Source organism: Drosophila grimshawi, unplaced genomic scaffold, assembly GCF_018153295.1.
Source record: "Drosophila grimshawi isolate 15287-2541.00 unplaced genomic scaffold, ASM1815329v1 contig_1369, whole genome shotgun sequence".
NCBI classification, from domain to species: Eukaryota; Metazoa; Arthropoda; class Insecta; order Diptera; family Drosophilidae; genus Drosophila; species Drosophila grimshawi.
Genome location: NW_025062891.1, coordinates 2,521,125 through 2,536,469, shown reverse-complemented (window position 1 = coordinate 2,536,469; position 15,345 = coordinate 2,521,125). Strand labels below are relative to the sequence as shown.

General features: G+C 37.1%; 2 protein-coding genes across 15 annotated transcripts in view; both read left to right on the top strand.

Annotated features, from left to right (window-relative positions):
* LOC6559686 (potassium voltage-gated channel subfamily KQT member 4) overlaps nucleotides 1-15,345 on the top strand; it is a 55,171-nt gene that overhangs the window by 28,836 nt on the left and 10,990 nt on the right. For 4 of the 14 annotated variants that reach the window (XM_043216440.1, XM_043216437.1, XM_043216438.1 and 1 more), the window contains exons 1-4: nucleotides 13,323-13,473; nucleotides 13,563-13,754; nucleotides 14,824-15,041; nucleotides 15,112-15,287. In XM_043216440.1, coding sequence (XP_043072375.1) covers nucleotides 13,421-13,473; nucleotides 13,563-13,754; nucleotides 14,824-15,041; nucleotides 15,112-15,287 — 639 coding nt within the window. In that variant the 5' untranslated portion in view covers nucleotides 13,323-13,420. Of the gene's footprint in view, nucleotides 1-13,322; nucleotides 13,474-13,562; nucleotides 13,755-14,823; nucleotides 15,042-15,111; nucleotides 15,288-15,345 lie in introns of those variants that run through there. The other 10 variants (XM_032734309.1, XM_043216444.1, XM_043216443.1 and 7 more) reach the window with 6 other exon arrangements.
* Nucleotides 8,651-11,570, top strand: LOC6560871 (tubulin-specific chaperone cofactor E-like protein). The gene has a single exon (XM_001987134.2). The coding sequence runs from the start codon at nucleotides 9,685-9,687 to the stop codon at nucleotides 11,173-11,175; it is 1,491 nt and encodes a 496-aa protein (XP_001987170.1). The 5' UTR covers nucleotides 8,651-9,684; the 3' UTR covers nucleotides 11,176-11,570.

Here is a 15,345-nt window from a genome sequence, read left to right as displayed (position 1 = left end):
CAACAGATAATTACAAGAGATTCAAGACTTGAATTATCTGGATCATATTTATATAAAGTGTATATAGCAAATATGCTAGTATATACATAAAGCACATGTTGTTGAATACAAATTAAAACTATTTCGTTAGTTATTAGTTTTCATCAAAACTGCATTCCTACTTTTAGAAATATATTTTCAAATATTAAGAAATATTTTTGTGAAAAATAAAAGAAAAGAGAAGCCTTAATAGTATTAAGAAATTTTTGAATACATGCACATGTTTCTAGAGATATTTTTTTCTGAGTGTAGGCAGATGTATTTTGTGTTTTGACTTGCCTAATTGACACTTTAGGTCAGTGTTATTGTCACTCAGAACGCACACGTAACTTGGCCAACAATTGAGACATGCTGGGCAGTCACCTTAATCGCAGCCACTAACGCAATTATTTTTTACCATTTGTGTGTCTCCTTAAAGTCGAAAGCAACATCCATATAATCTGTCTGTAAACAAAGAGCGCCCCCCTGCGTTATTATCCATTCCGTGCCTCAATTCACTTGCTGTTTGTATTTCACTTTGGCAGCTGTTCAAACAAATTACAATGAATATGCAATTGTTTTGTGCCACCCAATGACAACACCCAAAGAAACATTTGATTGATGAAGAGCATCACAAGAAGAACCACAACAAAAAAAAAAATAGAATAAAATAACCGATCTGAGATCTTAACAATTTGAATAAACAAATTGGCCGACGGCAGCAACTGGCGCTAAAAATATGCAAATTATACAAACTTCTGGAACGGTTTCAAGTTCAGCGCAAGGCGGGCAATGGCGAAATGGGTAGACAAGAAAATAGGCGCACTTAAAGTGATTCATTGGAGCGGCATTGATAACTTTGTGGCACGCCATCGTCAGGCACAGTGCGCTGCTAATCAGCGTGCCACCAAATGGAAAATGCGAACCATTAAACGCCCCATCGAGCAATGACAATGCGAGAAAAGAATCCACATTTATTCATATTCGCATTGTAGGCGTCCTAATTGATGCGCAGTGAAAAACAAAATGTAATAACTATTTAGCATGTTTGGTGTCAGGGTTATTTGTTTAGCTTGATGCATAATCTCAATTTATTTCTAACTGCACAATTATTCAGCAGCATTCAACTGAATAAAAATCAATTTTTGTTCATAATTAATCTGCAGATTCTTTGCTACTTCTTCATTCCACTGCACAGATAAGAAAATTAAATTAATTATCATTTTTCTTTGTTGTTTTTAATACCAAAAGTTGAACAATATATTTCAAAGTCTATACAACAAGTTATACTCTAATTTGTATATCAAGTATTGGAATCCAATGGAAAACTGCAAGTTTTGCAGTATTTAAACACTTTTAAAAGGCATTCTACATTAATGCAAATGCTCAGCTTTAAATTAGATTCAATTTCCAGTCTTAAAATTTAAAAAATTGCACAATTGTTTTCTGGATTCTTTGTTGTATTGACCAGTTTTTTCATTATTGGAATGTTGAAATAAGACAATAAAAATCTAAATCATTTTTATTGGTTTTTTGAATACCAAAGTTCATCTAGAATGTAATAAATAGAAACCGAATTGGAAACTGGAAGTTTCGCAATATTTCACTTTCTACTCCCAAAAATGCAAAAAGCTCTTTATTTTTCGTAAGAATAAGCAATTTGTTACTGGGTCTTATCTATCCTAATCTAAACTGTTCTTACCCAAATTGAACGCAAACAATCAAACTTACATCAAGATATGTACTACTTAGTCGTCTCTTGTGTGTGCGTATATAATTTTTGGATAGCAGATTTAAAAACCAAACACAAATTGTATCTGCAGCTCGAATGCATAGTCAAGATGGAATATGGAATATGGGATATGCTCGTTTTAGCCTACCAGTTATTTTAGTTTGATTAAAACATGGCTCACAAAGGCAAACAGAAGTGTGAATGCCAACAATTGATATGCCTTCATCGACATCGACCCACCTATCCATTCGCTTCTACTTGCCCCATCCACACGATTCCCTTTTGTCACAACTAGGCCAAGAAGCGTCTAGCACACGTGTAACTGCAATCTGCATCTGACAAATGATTTCATTTCCAATCTGCAAGTGTGGAATTCGGGCTATTCAGGACACCGAACATGAACAGTACCCTGTGCCCAAAATAATTCATCGTGGTATGATGGATCTCTGCAAATACTCTTAAGGCACACTCAGCATAAATTAATTGCTCTATAACATTAAATATTAATCTTTTAAGATTTCACGTATACAAATATCTCAGATAGTTTAAAAATTCATATTAATCGAGAAAAAAAATCCACATTTTTACGACGATCTAAGATAGCAAAGGCACACAATTTTTTTGTATATTTAGAAATTAAATCTAGTTTTCTAAATTTGAGGGCCATTTTGCTCTGAGTGATTGCCATTAAAATACAAATGTTTTTTTATACAATTCATAGTATGTGTGGGGAAATTTTTGATAGTTAAACATCACGAGTAACTAATTGTAATCGACTTGCTCTAATTATTTTGAAATAATTGGTTAATCCCTACACAAGATTTTCACTTTGTATTTTTTACATATGTATTGAGATATTTTTAGACAGGGTGTGAGCTAGTTCAGCAGACTCAAACAGCGATATATTACATTTTATATGCATAATGGAAGAATACACAAGTATGGAATAAGATACGACTGCTGCTTGTATGGCAACTGTCAACGTATTCCTTTTGCCAACATTTTGTCCTAGATTTCATTATTGCCAGCAAATTAATTGCGCCCGTAGAGTACTTCAACCGACTATAGTTGCACTGATATTTATATATATATACATATATATATATATACGTGTATTGTGTGTAAGGTATTTAATGAGTTTACTCGAGCTGGCTATGCATAATTCAGTTAGCCAGTCGGCTTGACCAGCGTAGTTGTTACTTTATGTCCCGGCCAACTGAAAGAGAACCGCACTAATTGCATATAATGAGCTCAAATGGCAGTGGCTAAAGGAAAATGGCAAACTGCAACTGCTTTAGCAAGTGCAATTGAAACGGAGGTCTCTGCGGACGTCTGCCTGCCTACGTAATAATTGAACAGCCCATGACTCAGATACAAAGAGCACTTTGAGCTCAACCAATCCGATTATTAGCTACTGTAAATAATATATTTATTACTTTCCTCTATAATCATTCATTCACATTATCATGAGCTTTTCAAACACCAACTTATTTCAGGCAAACACGATTAGCGCAATCAGTGGAGCAATCGAGTGATTCATCAGCCTCTAAGTATTTAGCCAGTAAATACTTTATTTAAACTTGATATAAACGTAGCATTGCAAAACGTAGGTAGTCAGATAACTGACATTATCTGCACAAACATAGTCACGTCAAAGCATTATCTGGTACACCACTGGTTAAAAGATACAATGACACCAGCTGAAAGTTGAACCAATTTAACGAGCATTTTCTTATGTGCAATTGAGATAAGTGTATCAAATTTGTAACTTAGAAGATATTGTCAAACTTTTCCAATATTTACTTTTTTGTGTGCTAATTTGATGAAATTGAAAGTAAATAAAATGTATTCAGCAGTCAACGATATATTTCTTGGTTTAGATTACCTCTTCAAACAAGCAAATCAGCGCGAATTAACATTTTCATATTATTATTTACAATTCCATCACATATAAAATTATTCTTAGCATGAAAATAAACCAAAATATAGTAAACAAAAATCAATCGCTTGGATAATGCATCCTTGAAACTATCGATAAATATATAATACTTACTGATACTGATAACATTATATTGACTCTCTATACTAGAAGGTTCTACGAAACTTTTCAAGCAACAGCAAACATTTTGCTCTTTCTTTTAAATCTAAGAAACACATACTGCTTTTAAATAATTCTGGGAACAAAATCTAATATCGCGATTTCATTTTCCAACAATGGGGTGGAATTTTGTAAGAAGTAGAAAGTCACTTCAAATGAATTTGCACAAATTTCTTAAGAAATTCGCCTGGGGGTGAATTTTCTAAAATCGATTTAACGATTTAACGTATGTATTTATTTCGTGTGTAAATAATTGAAAGAAACAAGATTTGCTGAGCCGTGCGGATCACATTTTCAATGCTGAACAATTAATTTAATGGCAACAGTTTCCACAAATACAACGATTCTGGTGTCGTGGAAATAAAATGAAAAACCATAAGTTGAACTCGATATTTTATTTGAACTGATGTATTCCAGAATTACTAGCTTGGTCTGTCAAATATTTTTAAGAACCACCTAAGGCTAATGTTTCAATTCGATCAACCACATTAAGCATAATGCAAGCTCCAAGCATGAAGTGCATCACTAAAACAAAAAAAATAATAATAAGAATAATAATAAAAATAATAAACCCAACAGCCGGCAACTGCGGCTACGTGCGGGTACAAATTGTGCAACCACTAAACACCGTCCACAAATTGATACCGATCCAAGCGATAATGACACCCAACAGCTAACCGCTGAGCGAGTCCCTCCAGGGAGTTATCATCTTGTCGGGCATTGCCAGCGCTGACCGAAAAGTGCAAATGTCGCATATTAAATTAACGTTGACGGTCCCAACAACAACAGAATTATCTGATGCGTATAAAAAGGCGGTAACAAGGGCAAAAAAAAAACAAAAAAACAAAAACAAACAAGTCCCAAAGCGATGGACTAGAAAATTCCCTGTAGGCGTATCTAGCATGTCGTACCTCACATCATTCTTTAGATAACGAACAAAAGTTATAAGTGGAAAATTAGGATTTCAAAATTGATTTAATCTGCATATGTATTTATTTGCGAAACCATAGTCATTGACAAATTTCTTTATATATATTTAAATTCTAATCGAAACATTCATTTTTAATTTTAAGTCATTTAATATGAGGTTACTTTAATATTACATTTTTGTTTTTGTTTCGTTAAATCTCATTTGAATAAATTGTGTATTGTTTGAAGTCCACAATAAATTTCTTAACAAATACATGAATGTAATAATGTACCTCAGATATTCTCAAACACAGTTAACTCAGCTGTTAATGGCCATCATCAAATTGTCTATGGGTCAATCAATATCTGTTTATCATATCCGTAAAGGCGTTTGAATTGCGCAGGGTAATCGGGAAAAGTGTCATTAAAATTGAAAGCGCTTTATCTGTTCGTTTGTAAATGTTATGGCGACTAATGAGAACTGTCAACGCCAGCCGCACCATCAACTGGCCAACTAGTCCATCAATCAGTCAGTCAGCCATAACGTACAGTTATTGTCATTTATGCAATTTGTCAATTTGCCAATTTAACACAGAAAAAAAAATTAGATATTGTGATTTCTTGTGAATACATTTATTGGCTGCAAATCGATGAGCATCAAAGCAATAGTTTTACCTGGCTAGTGGGCAAATAAGGGCATAAGACTTGTGTTTATGGAGTATATCAATTTCATTTAAAATGACACCGAAACGGCTTGAAAGCTGTACAAAATACATTACTCATACGCAGCGTAGCGTTCAGGTTCACTTGCTCAGCTGCGTCCAGACAAAGCCGAATAAACAAGAAGACAAAATCAGCAGCCCGACCTCGTCAAACTCAGATATATTTATTTACGTATGAACGTATGCTGCCGACTATAAAAAAGGCATTGTAATAATTCAAAATGTGAAGAAAAAAAAAAGAGAAAAAACACCCTGTCTAGACTTTTTTGCAGCGACAAAGCGAAAATGTTTGAGACATGAAAATTGCTTTTCATATACATAGATGACTGCATTGTTTACGTAGTGCCATTTTATTAAAGTCACTAAAGGCCGCCGGGTACGAAAAGTCAAAATTTCCATTTTACAAAATAGCATTTATAGAACTTTACGACCAACAACAACAACAACAAAAACAAAAACAGAAACTAGACAGAATCTTGGACGCTTATATTGACGCAATTGATTTGAACAAATTTTTTCGACGGATTTACTTGTGCTTTGTTGTTCTGATATATAAGAACAAATACAAATACATATATCCTAATATACATAATACAACGATGCATATACATTTGTAAACACAAATTGGCCATAAAATTGCGTTCGCTAAATTAAATCGAAATATTTTCGGTTAACAAAAATTCTAATTACAAAATGTTTCCAAAGCACATTAAAAAGAAAAACCGAGCCCTAAATAATAAACGCCAACTCAATCGTTCTCCATAAAATCAAATCAACAAAATATCAATAACAAAACATCAATAATGATGATATATGAGTTATAATCAAATGGCTTTGAGTCAGCAATGTTGGCATCGTGGCTAAAATGGAAATTCTATTGACAAACGGATTATTCGTCGTTCGCTGTCCACCACTCAAAACAAACGCCGGTCAAACCATAACAAAATCGCATTTAAGTATAATTCTCAATGTGTTGCGACTTTCATGGATAATTATAGACTGTACATATATATATATAAGTCTACAAATATGTATATAGGTAAATAGAAGAATGTGTGACGCCTTCAAATGTCCGAGACATGAGCGATTCGGGTCGTCGGACAGCAGCTACAACTACAACAAACAACAGCATGCAACAAAGATATAATTGATGAGAACAGTGAGCCCAAATTGTTTTCAAAAATTCTGTTGTCGTTGCTAATATATATGTATGAATGGGGCCTTTTTCATGTTTTAAGGGACACATAATTGTGTATATGAGATAAAAGATTCTTTTCAAAAGAATATTTGCAAAATAAATTTGTTATAAAAAAAATACTGTCGTCTGCAAATGTTTAAATTTTGCAAACATTTAAAGCTGAAACATAACTCAGAAAACGCTCGAACTTTTCGTGAAGCGATGGCAAAACTTTTGCTAAGCAAATGGTTGGCGCTTAACCCCAAGCTTAAGGCTTAAGGCTAAAAAGAAACATAACTAATACAGCGGGAAATAATTTAAAAAAAAAAGCTGAAATATGCAGCTGTATAAAAACAATACAAAATAAATACCAAAGCTATTCATATTCAATTTGTTGTCATAAATAAAGAAATAAACCCGCACGCTACACACAAACCATATACATATTTCCTTGATAGAAATGACATCTGCTACGATTTGCCATTTCCTACCTATTGATCCAACAAACAACGCTCGTAAAGAGCACAAGCACAAGCACTGCTCGCACATTCATTTGACAATTCCTTGGAACAGACGAGACGCGCAATGACAGGAATAATCAAATCTACACACGTCTGTGCGTGTGAATGGATTGGAACCCTAGTCAGTCAGGGTAGTTGACCAAGCGGGAGAACACATGATGACATTCAAATTTATATAAATATTTCTATGTTTTCCATGCTGAAAAATTCTATTCAATATTCGCAGCAAATTGACTTTTGGGTCATAAAAACTCATACAGGCGTCAAACGTTCTGCTCCTTGCAAATCAAAATTCTAACGCTCTCTCTGACATCAACTTCCAAGCAACTGTCAATTGTCACAGTGCTGCCATCTGTTTTCAGTGAGCTGTTGTTGTTTTTCTTTATACTGTTGTTGTTGTTGTTTTTGCTGTAGTGCACATGTAAAAGCTACCAGCTAGCAGATAGAGTGAGAACGGAAAGCTCTCAAATACAATGCACTGCAAATACAATCAGCTGAGCGTCAGAGCTTTCAATATGCTGCGCAGTTTCGTACGAGCGCAAATGCAAACAAACATATGTTTGTGTTTTTGTACGTGTGTCCGCCACAACAAAGCACAGCTGAGTGAGAGAGCTTTGTAAATTAATGCGCTCACAACGCGTGCTCTAATGCTCCGCTCTCGCTCTCACGCGCCTACGTTTGCTCTGTCTTTCTGTCTCTCTGCCTGTTTCAATTACCCGTCGCTCGCACCCCCTTCCACTGTAAAAACTCGCTCGCTTATTGCGCACCTTTCAAGCTGTCAACATAGTGAACCCCACTGAGTTGTTACGACAACATTACGAACCTGACATCATTTTCGCAGCAAGGCAATGGAAATTTTAAAATGCTTTTATATTTGCATTCATCCCTCAGTTTACAAATTAATGCTGCCTATCATAATAAAAATATGCTACGCACATTTGGGGGAGTTGCTTGTAGCGTGTATTTACTGTGGCATGACCGTTGACTTTATAACTGGTTTTCCAGACAAATTCAAACGGTGGCGCATCTGGCAACGCACAGGCCGCCCAATTTTTAGTAGATTTAGGGCCGCTGTGAAGTGTACAAAGCATTTGCAAGGTCATAGCAAATGTGTTTTTACAAAGATCTATAATTTTTCAGTTCTATTTTTGCGTGCCCCTAACCCAAAAAACAGCAAAAGCAGCGCAGCAATATTTTTATTTGCAATATAGCTATATAGCCGAAACTGATTTCGTAATTGATCGTGTGTGTATTTATTTACGTCGCAAGGTCGCTGTCAAGCATTTACATTTGCACTGGGCCCGTTGGAGAGGGCCCAACTGTGGGGCCTCAGCCCAACGACAAAAACTTAACAACCTATGCGATATGTGTACTATAAATCATTTCCATTTACTCTACTTGGCGGTCCCAAATTATTTTGTGATAAGTTCTTATCTGATTGGAGCTGCAGGGGCGGTAAATTGCAAAAGTGCTAGATGAGAATCTGCATCAGATGAGAACTTAGTGCATCGTTTAATTTGGAATATGTCTATAAAAATTATTTAGCTCAAGCGAAGCGCCCCAAAAACGTGTAACGTGAGCAAAAAGCTTACCGCAAATCCGCCCCTGTGCGCATGACGGCGACCTACACAGAAAAAAAAGCACACAAACTGGCAAAACGGGCCAGAAGAATACATACAACACGGAGGCGAGTTCGTTCTTGTGTTGTGGTTTAGTTGAGCGTTTGGTGGCGTTGCGAACGGACAGAGAGACACCATCGAAATCACCATAACCACCAGCTGGAGCTGGAGCAGCAGCAGCAGCAGCATTAGCGACAATTAGAAAAGCTTAACAATAACAAAAACAGAGAGTTACTCATCATTGGCCTGGCTTTTTGTCGTAGTAAACACCATTGGATTATTAACATACACACGCCACACGAAAGAGCGTCGGAGAGAGGAGGGAGAGAGGGGCTGTAGTTGGACTGGCAAGTGGCCCCCACAACACACAAACACACACGCATTTGTTGTGTGTTTCTTTGTTTCGGCAACAACAATTTTGTGTTAAATTAGTGCGCAATTACAACAAAAAAGCAGCAACAACAGCATAGAAAACAAAAGCAACGTGCGCAGCAATTTGTTTAAATTGACGAATGCAATAAAAACTGCGCAAAACTAAATAATAAGCGCAAAAAGTTGCATCACGCAACAACAACAACAAAGACAGCAACAACAAATTCAATGCAAAACGAAATTTAAGTTCTACAAAAATCAATAAGCAGCAGCAACAACAGCGAAGGAGCTGAGACGGGCTGCGACTGACAAAATTAACAAGAACAGCAAGAGCGAGAACAAGAAGCAGAACAGGCATAGACGGAAGCTGTAACAAAAAGAAGAAGAAGAACAAGCACAACGACACACAGCAGAGATCGAAAGCTTCTCAAAGCGCGCTTTCAAACGGAATCAAAAGTGAAACGTCTAAAAATTTACATAATTGCATTTGTAGACACTGGCCGTGTTTAAATAAAGATGCCCTCGTTGCTGGAGGCGCTGGAGCGCAAATATTTCGCCGAATGCGAATTCGAGAATGCCAATCAGCCCGAGCTGCACAAGCGCTCCGATCTGCCCAATGACTTTACCGTAACCAAATGCGGCGGTCGCATGGAATTCTCCATATTCATACCGCGGCTCTCCCCGCTGACCAGTGTGCCCGCCCTGCTCGTCCTCAATGACTGCGACATCGATTGTGCCGGCGATTTCGACAGCATCCGGGAGAAGTGTCAGCGTGTGCGTGAGCTGGATCTGGCGCAGAACAAGCTGCAGGACTGGCAGGAGGTGTTCAACATACTGAAGCATATGCCGCACATTGAGTTCTTAAATTTGAGCAAAAATCAACTGATGAGCGCCCCGCCCAGTTCGCTGCTGGCGGCGCCAACCGTCAATCTGAAGAGTCTGGTGCTCAATGGCACGTATCTGGACTGGATGTGTGTGGATGCATTGTTGCAGAATCTGCCGGTGCTGCAGGAGCTCCACCTGAGCCTGAACAACTACAGTGCTGTGCTGCTGGACGCTGCACAGGAGTCACTGGAGGAGAAGTTCCACAGCTGCCAATGTGTGCCACAAGCACACAATAAAAATGAAAATCCGCAAACGGAAACGGAAGTGGAGGTGGGGACGGAAGCGGACACTTGCTGTAATCTGTGCCAGGCTCGACGCAAGCTGACACAATCACATGCGGCATTGAAGACGCTCCACTTCACCGGCAATCCCATCGAGCACTGGCAGGAAATTTGTCGCCTGGGCCGGCTCTTCCCCAGCCTGGAAGCGCTCGTGCTCGCCGAATGCCCCATCAAATCGCTGCAGGCCGGCGCCGAACTGGACTCGGCCAGCGCCAGTGAGTGCCACAAATACTTTCCCTGCCTCAAGCTGCTCAATTTGAGCTGTGCCCAGCTCAACAGCTGGGCGGACATTGATGAGCTGGCCAAATACGATCAGCTGCAGAATCTGCGCGTCAAGCATTGGCCCCTGTGGGAAACGCTGGAGTGCACGGAGCACGAGCGCCGCCAGCTGCTCATTGCGCGTCTGCCCAATGTGTCCATGCTGAATGGCGGCGGCAAGATCAGTGTCGATGAGCGTGTGGACGCCGAACGTGCCTTTGTTCGTCACTATATGAACAAACCGGAATCGGAGCGGCCGGCTCGCTATGCGGAACTGTTAGAGGTGCACGGTCAACTCGATCCACTGGTCAATGTCAATCTGAAGCCGGAGAAGCGTGTCAAGGTTCTGTTTACGTACAACGAAATCAGCGAGAGTCGTTTTGTGGACATCTATTTAAGTGTGAGCGATCTCAAGCTGAAGCTGGAGAAACTCATCAATCTGGCGCCAAACAAAATGCGGCTCTACTATCTGGATCAGGACTACAAGGAGCATGGGCCCGAGGAGATGCGCTATCCGAACAAGCAGCTCTACAGCTACAATATTCAATCGGGCGATGAGATCATCATTGATGCCAAGAAGTAAACAATTGAACCATGCAACTGCAACGATTGGCGGGGTGCTAACAGCAACAAACAAACTTGTGATCTTGTATCATGCTAACTAACGGATACAACGGATACCCTAATATATATACACATATACATATATATATAAATAATACAATTTAAAACATAAATCGATGAATATTCATATATGTATTTTTATTATTATTATTGTTTTCCAACTTTCCACCTCCAACAATTACTGTATATACATTTAAATGGCCAAAACGTGCACACAAACACACAACGAACACACACACACACACACAAATTTGCATACATATATATATTAATTATCGTCTAACCTTAGCCAGCTACAGACTAAAAACAAACAAACAACAACAAAAAAAGCATTACATTAAAATTTAAAACCAATTATTTTGCCTCAATTATTATGACTAACTTTTGACGAATTATGCAAAACATTTTTTCCTCTTTGGCTGCAAACAAAAAGTTGTTCAAAAAGCTGTCGCTCTATATTTGGTAGACTTTTCACCGATAAGATACAATATCTATGAGTTTTTTTTTTCTTTTTTTTTTTGTGTATGTCACAATATACTTTATATGACACTCTAGAATTCTCATCGTGCTGAGAAGCAGGTGGCAGGTGGCAGGTTGCGGGGCCTCTGTCAACGAGTTGCTTACGAGCTCTCAATTATGGACAGAGACGTTCAACTTGATCTATTGCCAATAATACGTAAGCCAAAAATTTCCGACATTCTGCGAAGAGTGAAGAGAGTTCTGTGTACACAAATACGAGTACAATAAATATATCAATATTATTATTATTATTAGTTTATAATAAGCTGAAACTTGTTTCGCATATCCCACACACAATTAGCATCGCTATAAGAATGATGGTCTCTAGTGGGAGACATTATGCATGGTTGGCGTATATTTAGCACTTTTTATTTCCGCAATTTCTGTGAGGTGTTTTGTATACAAACTATAAACATCTATTATCTTATGGACAACAAAGCGAAACTGCTAAATTACGACAATATAGTTCATTTGAAATGTTTAAATTGCCAGACAATGAAAATTTTGTTTATAAATCTTATAGGAATTGAACCAACTTAGTTGGCTTACATTATACATTTTGAAAATTTACGCGATAATAACAAAATAAAGCTTGGCTTATCTCAAATAATTTGCAAACTTTTTACGTTTCTAACTTAATAAATAATATCTGAGTCAAATGTCAAGAGAACTAAAACTGAGTTGGAAAGCTAAAAACAATCTTATAAAGTAAGTTTAAGATGAATTCAATATTTAAATATTCAAATCAAAAGAATTAAGACCATGAAAACTTCTATGGAATAAAAGATACAAATAATATTTCTTAAAGATGAATTTTTCTGCATTCTTTTCAAACTGACCTGCCCAGGGGCAGATTACGAATTCCTTGTGACAAGTAACAAGTCCCATAAATCTGGGTCAATGTGGTGAGTGTGGTTGCCTAAGACCTAAGGCTGACATTTTGAAGAAATACGAGCTTATTACAATTTTCTGTAGACAAAATTGCGCACGTCAATGTAACTGTATTTTATCTGTATCAGCCAAAACGTTTCCATGCTTAACGTAATTTTCCAATTAAAATGGCACCCCCCAAAATCGAATCCCACCCATATTTGCATTATTTATCTGCCAAAAAGGGGGCATCGTAATGTTAATGACGTACATCAGCCATGTGGCACGTTGTCGACAGAAACAAAAAAAACCTCCACAGATCGTGACTAAACTAAGGAGCCGGCTAAGCGCCCACTCGATGTGACACGCTCTCGCAAATCAGAAAAAAATATATAAAGAAAACAGAATGTGCGAAAAGAAAAAACAAATGTCGAAAATGAAGTCGTCGCAAAAATTTTATGAGGGCTTCCCAGGTGCAATTAAATAAAGTAAAATAAAATACAAAATAAAATCAAATCAAATAAAGGTCTACGTAGGTGACCATAAAAATGCAAGGTGTGTAGAAAAAACACACTGCTTATAATTAACAAAATATACACATAGAGGTTATTTTTTTTTTGTTTTTTGGAAAGTCTATGGCTGAAAAGGTTTTAACACTCGGGCCGCTTAACAGACGATCGAGTTGTGAACTGAACGCCAAACGCGACACACGTCGCCAAAATACCGATTAGCCAATTTGAGGGTTCATTTTTTTTTTATTTTGCGATAGTGCAGTGAAGTGAAGGGAGATCTTAGTGCGGGATAATGCATACAGCATGGATCCCGAAAACGATGTTTATGCTTTCTATGATATAAGAGGTTACAAGGGGTACGAGAACAGTGCAGTAGATTCTCTCAATTTGATTTCAACTTGGTGTGCTTAATGTTTGTTAATGAATGTTGTGTGTATTCTTGCAGGAAATGTAGACCGGCGGGACCAAACAAATCGCAACGTTTTCGGCAACCGCGAATGTCACTCCTAGGGAAGCCGCTGAACTATAATCGCGGCACACATCGCCGCGATGCGCGCTACCGGCGGATGCAGAGTCGCCTGTACAACTTTCTGGAGCGACCGCGGGGCTTGCATGCAATATTCTATCATGTGATGGTGTGAGTATAACAAAAAAAAGCAACAAAAAAAAAAGAAAAAGAAAAACAATACTTTATCTAACAGTTCAAATAGCCCGCTTGTTAAACTTGTTTGCCAAAATTATCTCTAGCCACTTGTTAAGTTGTAAGGCATTGATTAAATTCGAGAGCAGTAATACAAGAGTATTAATACAATCAGGCGGTTTGTTCTTTATAAAATTAAAACAAAGTTTTACAGTTGACGAAATGAGAAAGTTAATTCATGAAAAATACACTGCTAAAATACATAGTTACTATTTCTAATCAAATACACAGCTAAAATACATAGTTACTATTTCTAATCAAATTTTCCATACGATCTTCTGCATAGCCTCAACTTTTTCTGCCATTTGACATTTGGCATTCTTAAGAACTTTATAAATGTAAAATTTACAATTAATAAAATGAGTAGATAGATTTACAAAGTTATATCATATACAGTATATATACAGTAAACATTCGACATAAAATATCGTATTTATAAACAGTAATCATAGTTCGCTCCTAACTATAACGATCTTCGGCATAAAATATCCTATTTATTTTACGCAATTAAATTTTTTTACAATCTTATTCAAAATAAAATGCTAAAAACAAATATTTTTATATTAAATATTCTCACTAAAGCGTTGTCTTTTAGCTTTTATTATATGTTGGCTGCAGCAGCAAAGAACTTTTAATTGATAATAAATTGTTTACATGCTTGAGATTGAAGCCCCGCGTGACTTAATATAAATAGCTTCTTGTTAGTTGCATATGTCGATAACATTATATTAAGTCACTAAGCAGACAATAAAATACAAGACTAAGCTTTGGCTACTAGTCTAACTAAATACTTTTAAATAAACTTTAGAAAGTATTGCAAATAACTTTGTGTTATTAATTATAAAATAAAACTATTAAAAAGCTGATAGCGCAAACAATATATAAATATATAAAATTTAATCTAGAATTGCTTTGATGAAGAAAGAAAGACATACAAAAGTAATTTTTTTAATATATAAAAATAAAGTTAAATAACTCAATTTGTTTTCATTTAATACTTTTTCAGATTTCTGATGGTGTTCACATGTCTCGCATTGAGCGTGTTTTCCACCATCAAGGAATACGAGGAGGATGCTGTATATATATTGTTTCGCATGGAAATCATAGTTGTCATCTGGTTTACCATGGAGTTTGGGGCGCGACTCTGGTCATCAGGATGCCGCTCCAGATACCAAGGCACACTTGGGCGACTTAAATTTATAAAGCAACCATTTTGTATTATAGGTGAGACAAGGCTTTCAAGTGCAAACGGATATCATAGATGCACAACCATATTAATTGGCTGTCTCCGCAGATATTATCACCATTTTAGCCTCAATTGTAGTATTAGGCATGGGCACCTCTGGCCAGGTGTTTGCGACGAGCGCATTGCGTGGTTTAAGATTCTTTCAGATACTGCGCATGGTGCGCATGGATCGACGTGGGGGAACCTGGAAACTGCTCGGTTCGGTTGTATACGCACATAGACAGGTTGGCAATTTGATTGAGAGGTGTTTCGAGGAATTAGCTTGCAACTGACATTTGCTCA

Excerpts from the sequence above, each read along its gene's own strand:
- LOC6560871 (XM_001987134.2), top strand. The coding sequence starts at position 9,685 with ATGCCCTCGTTGCTGGAGGCGCTGGAGCGCAAATATTTCGCCGAATGC.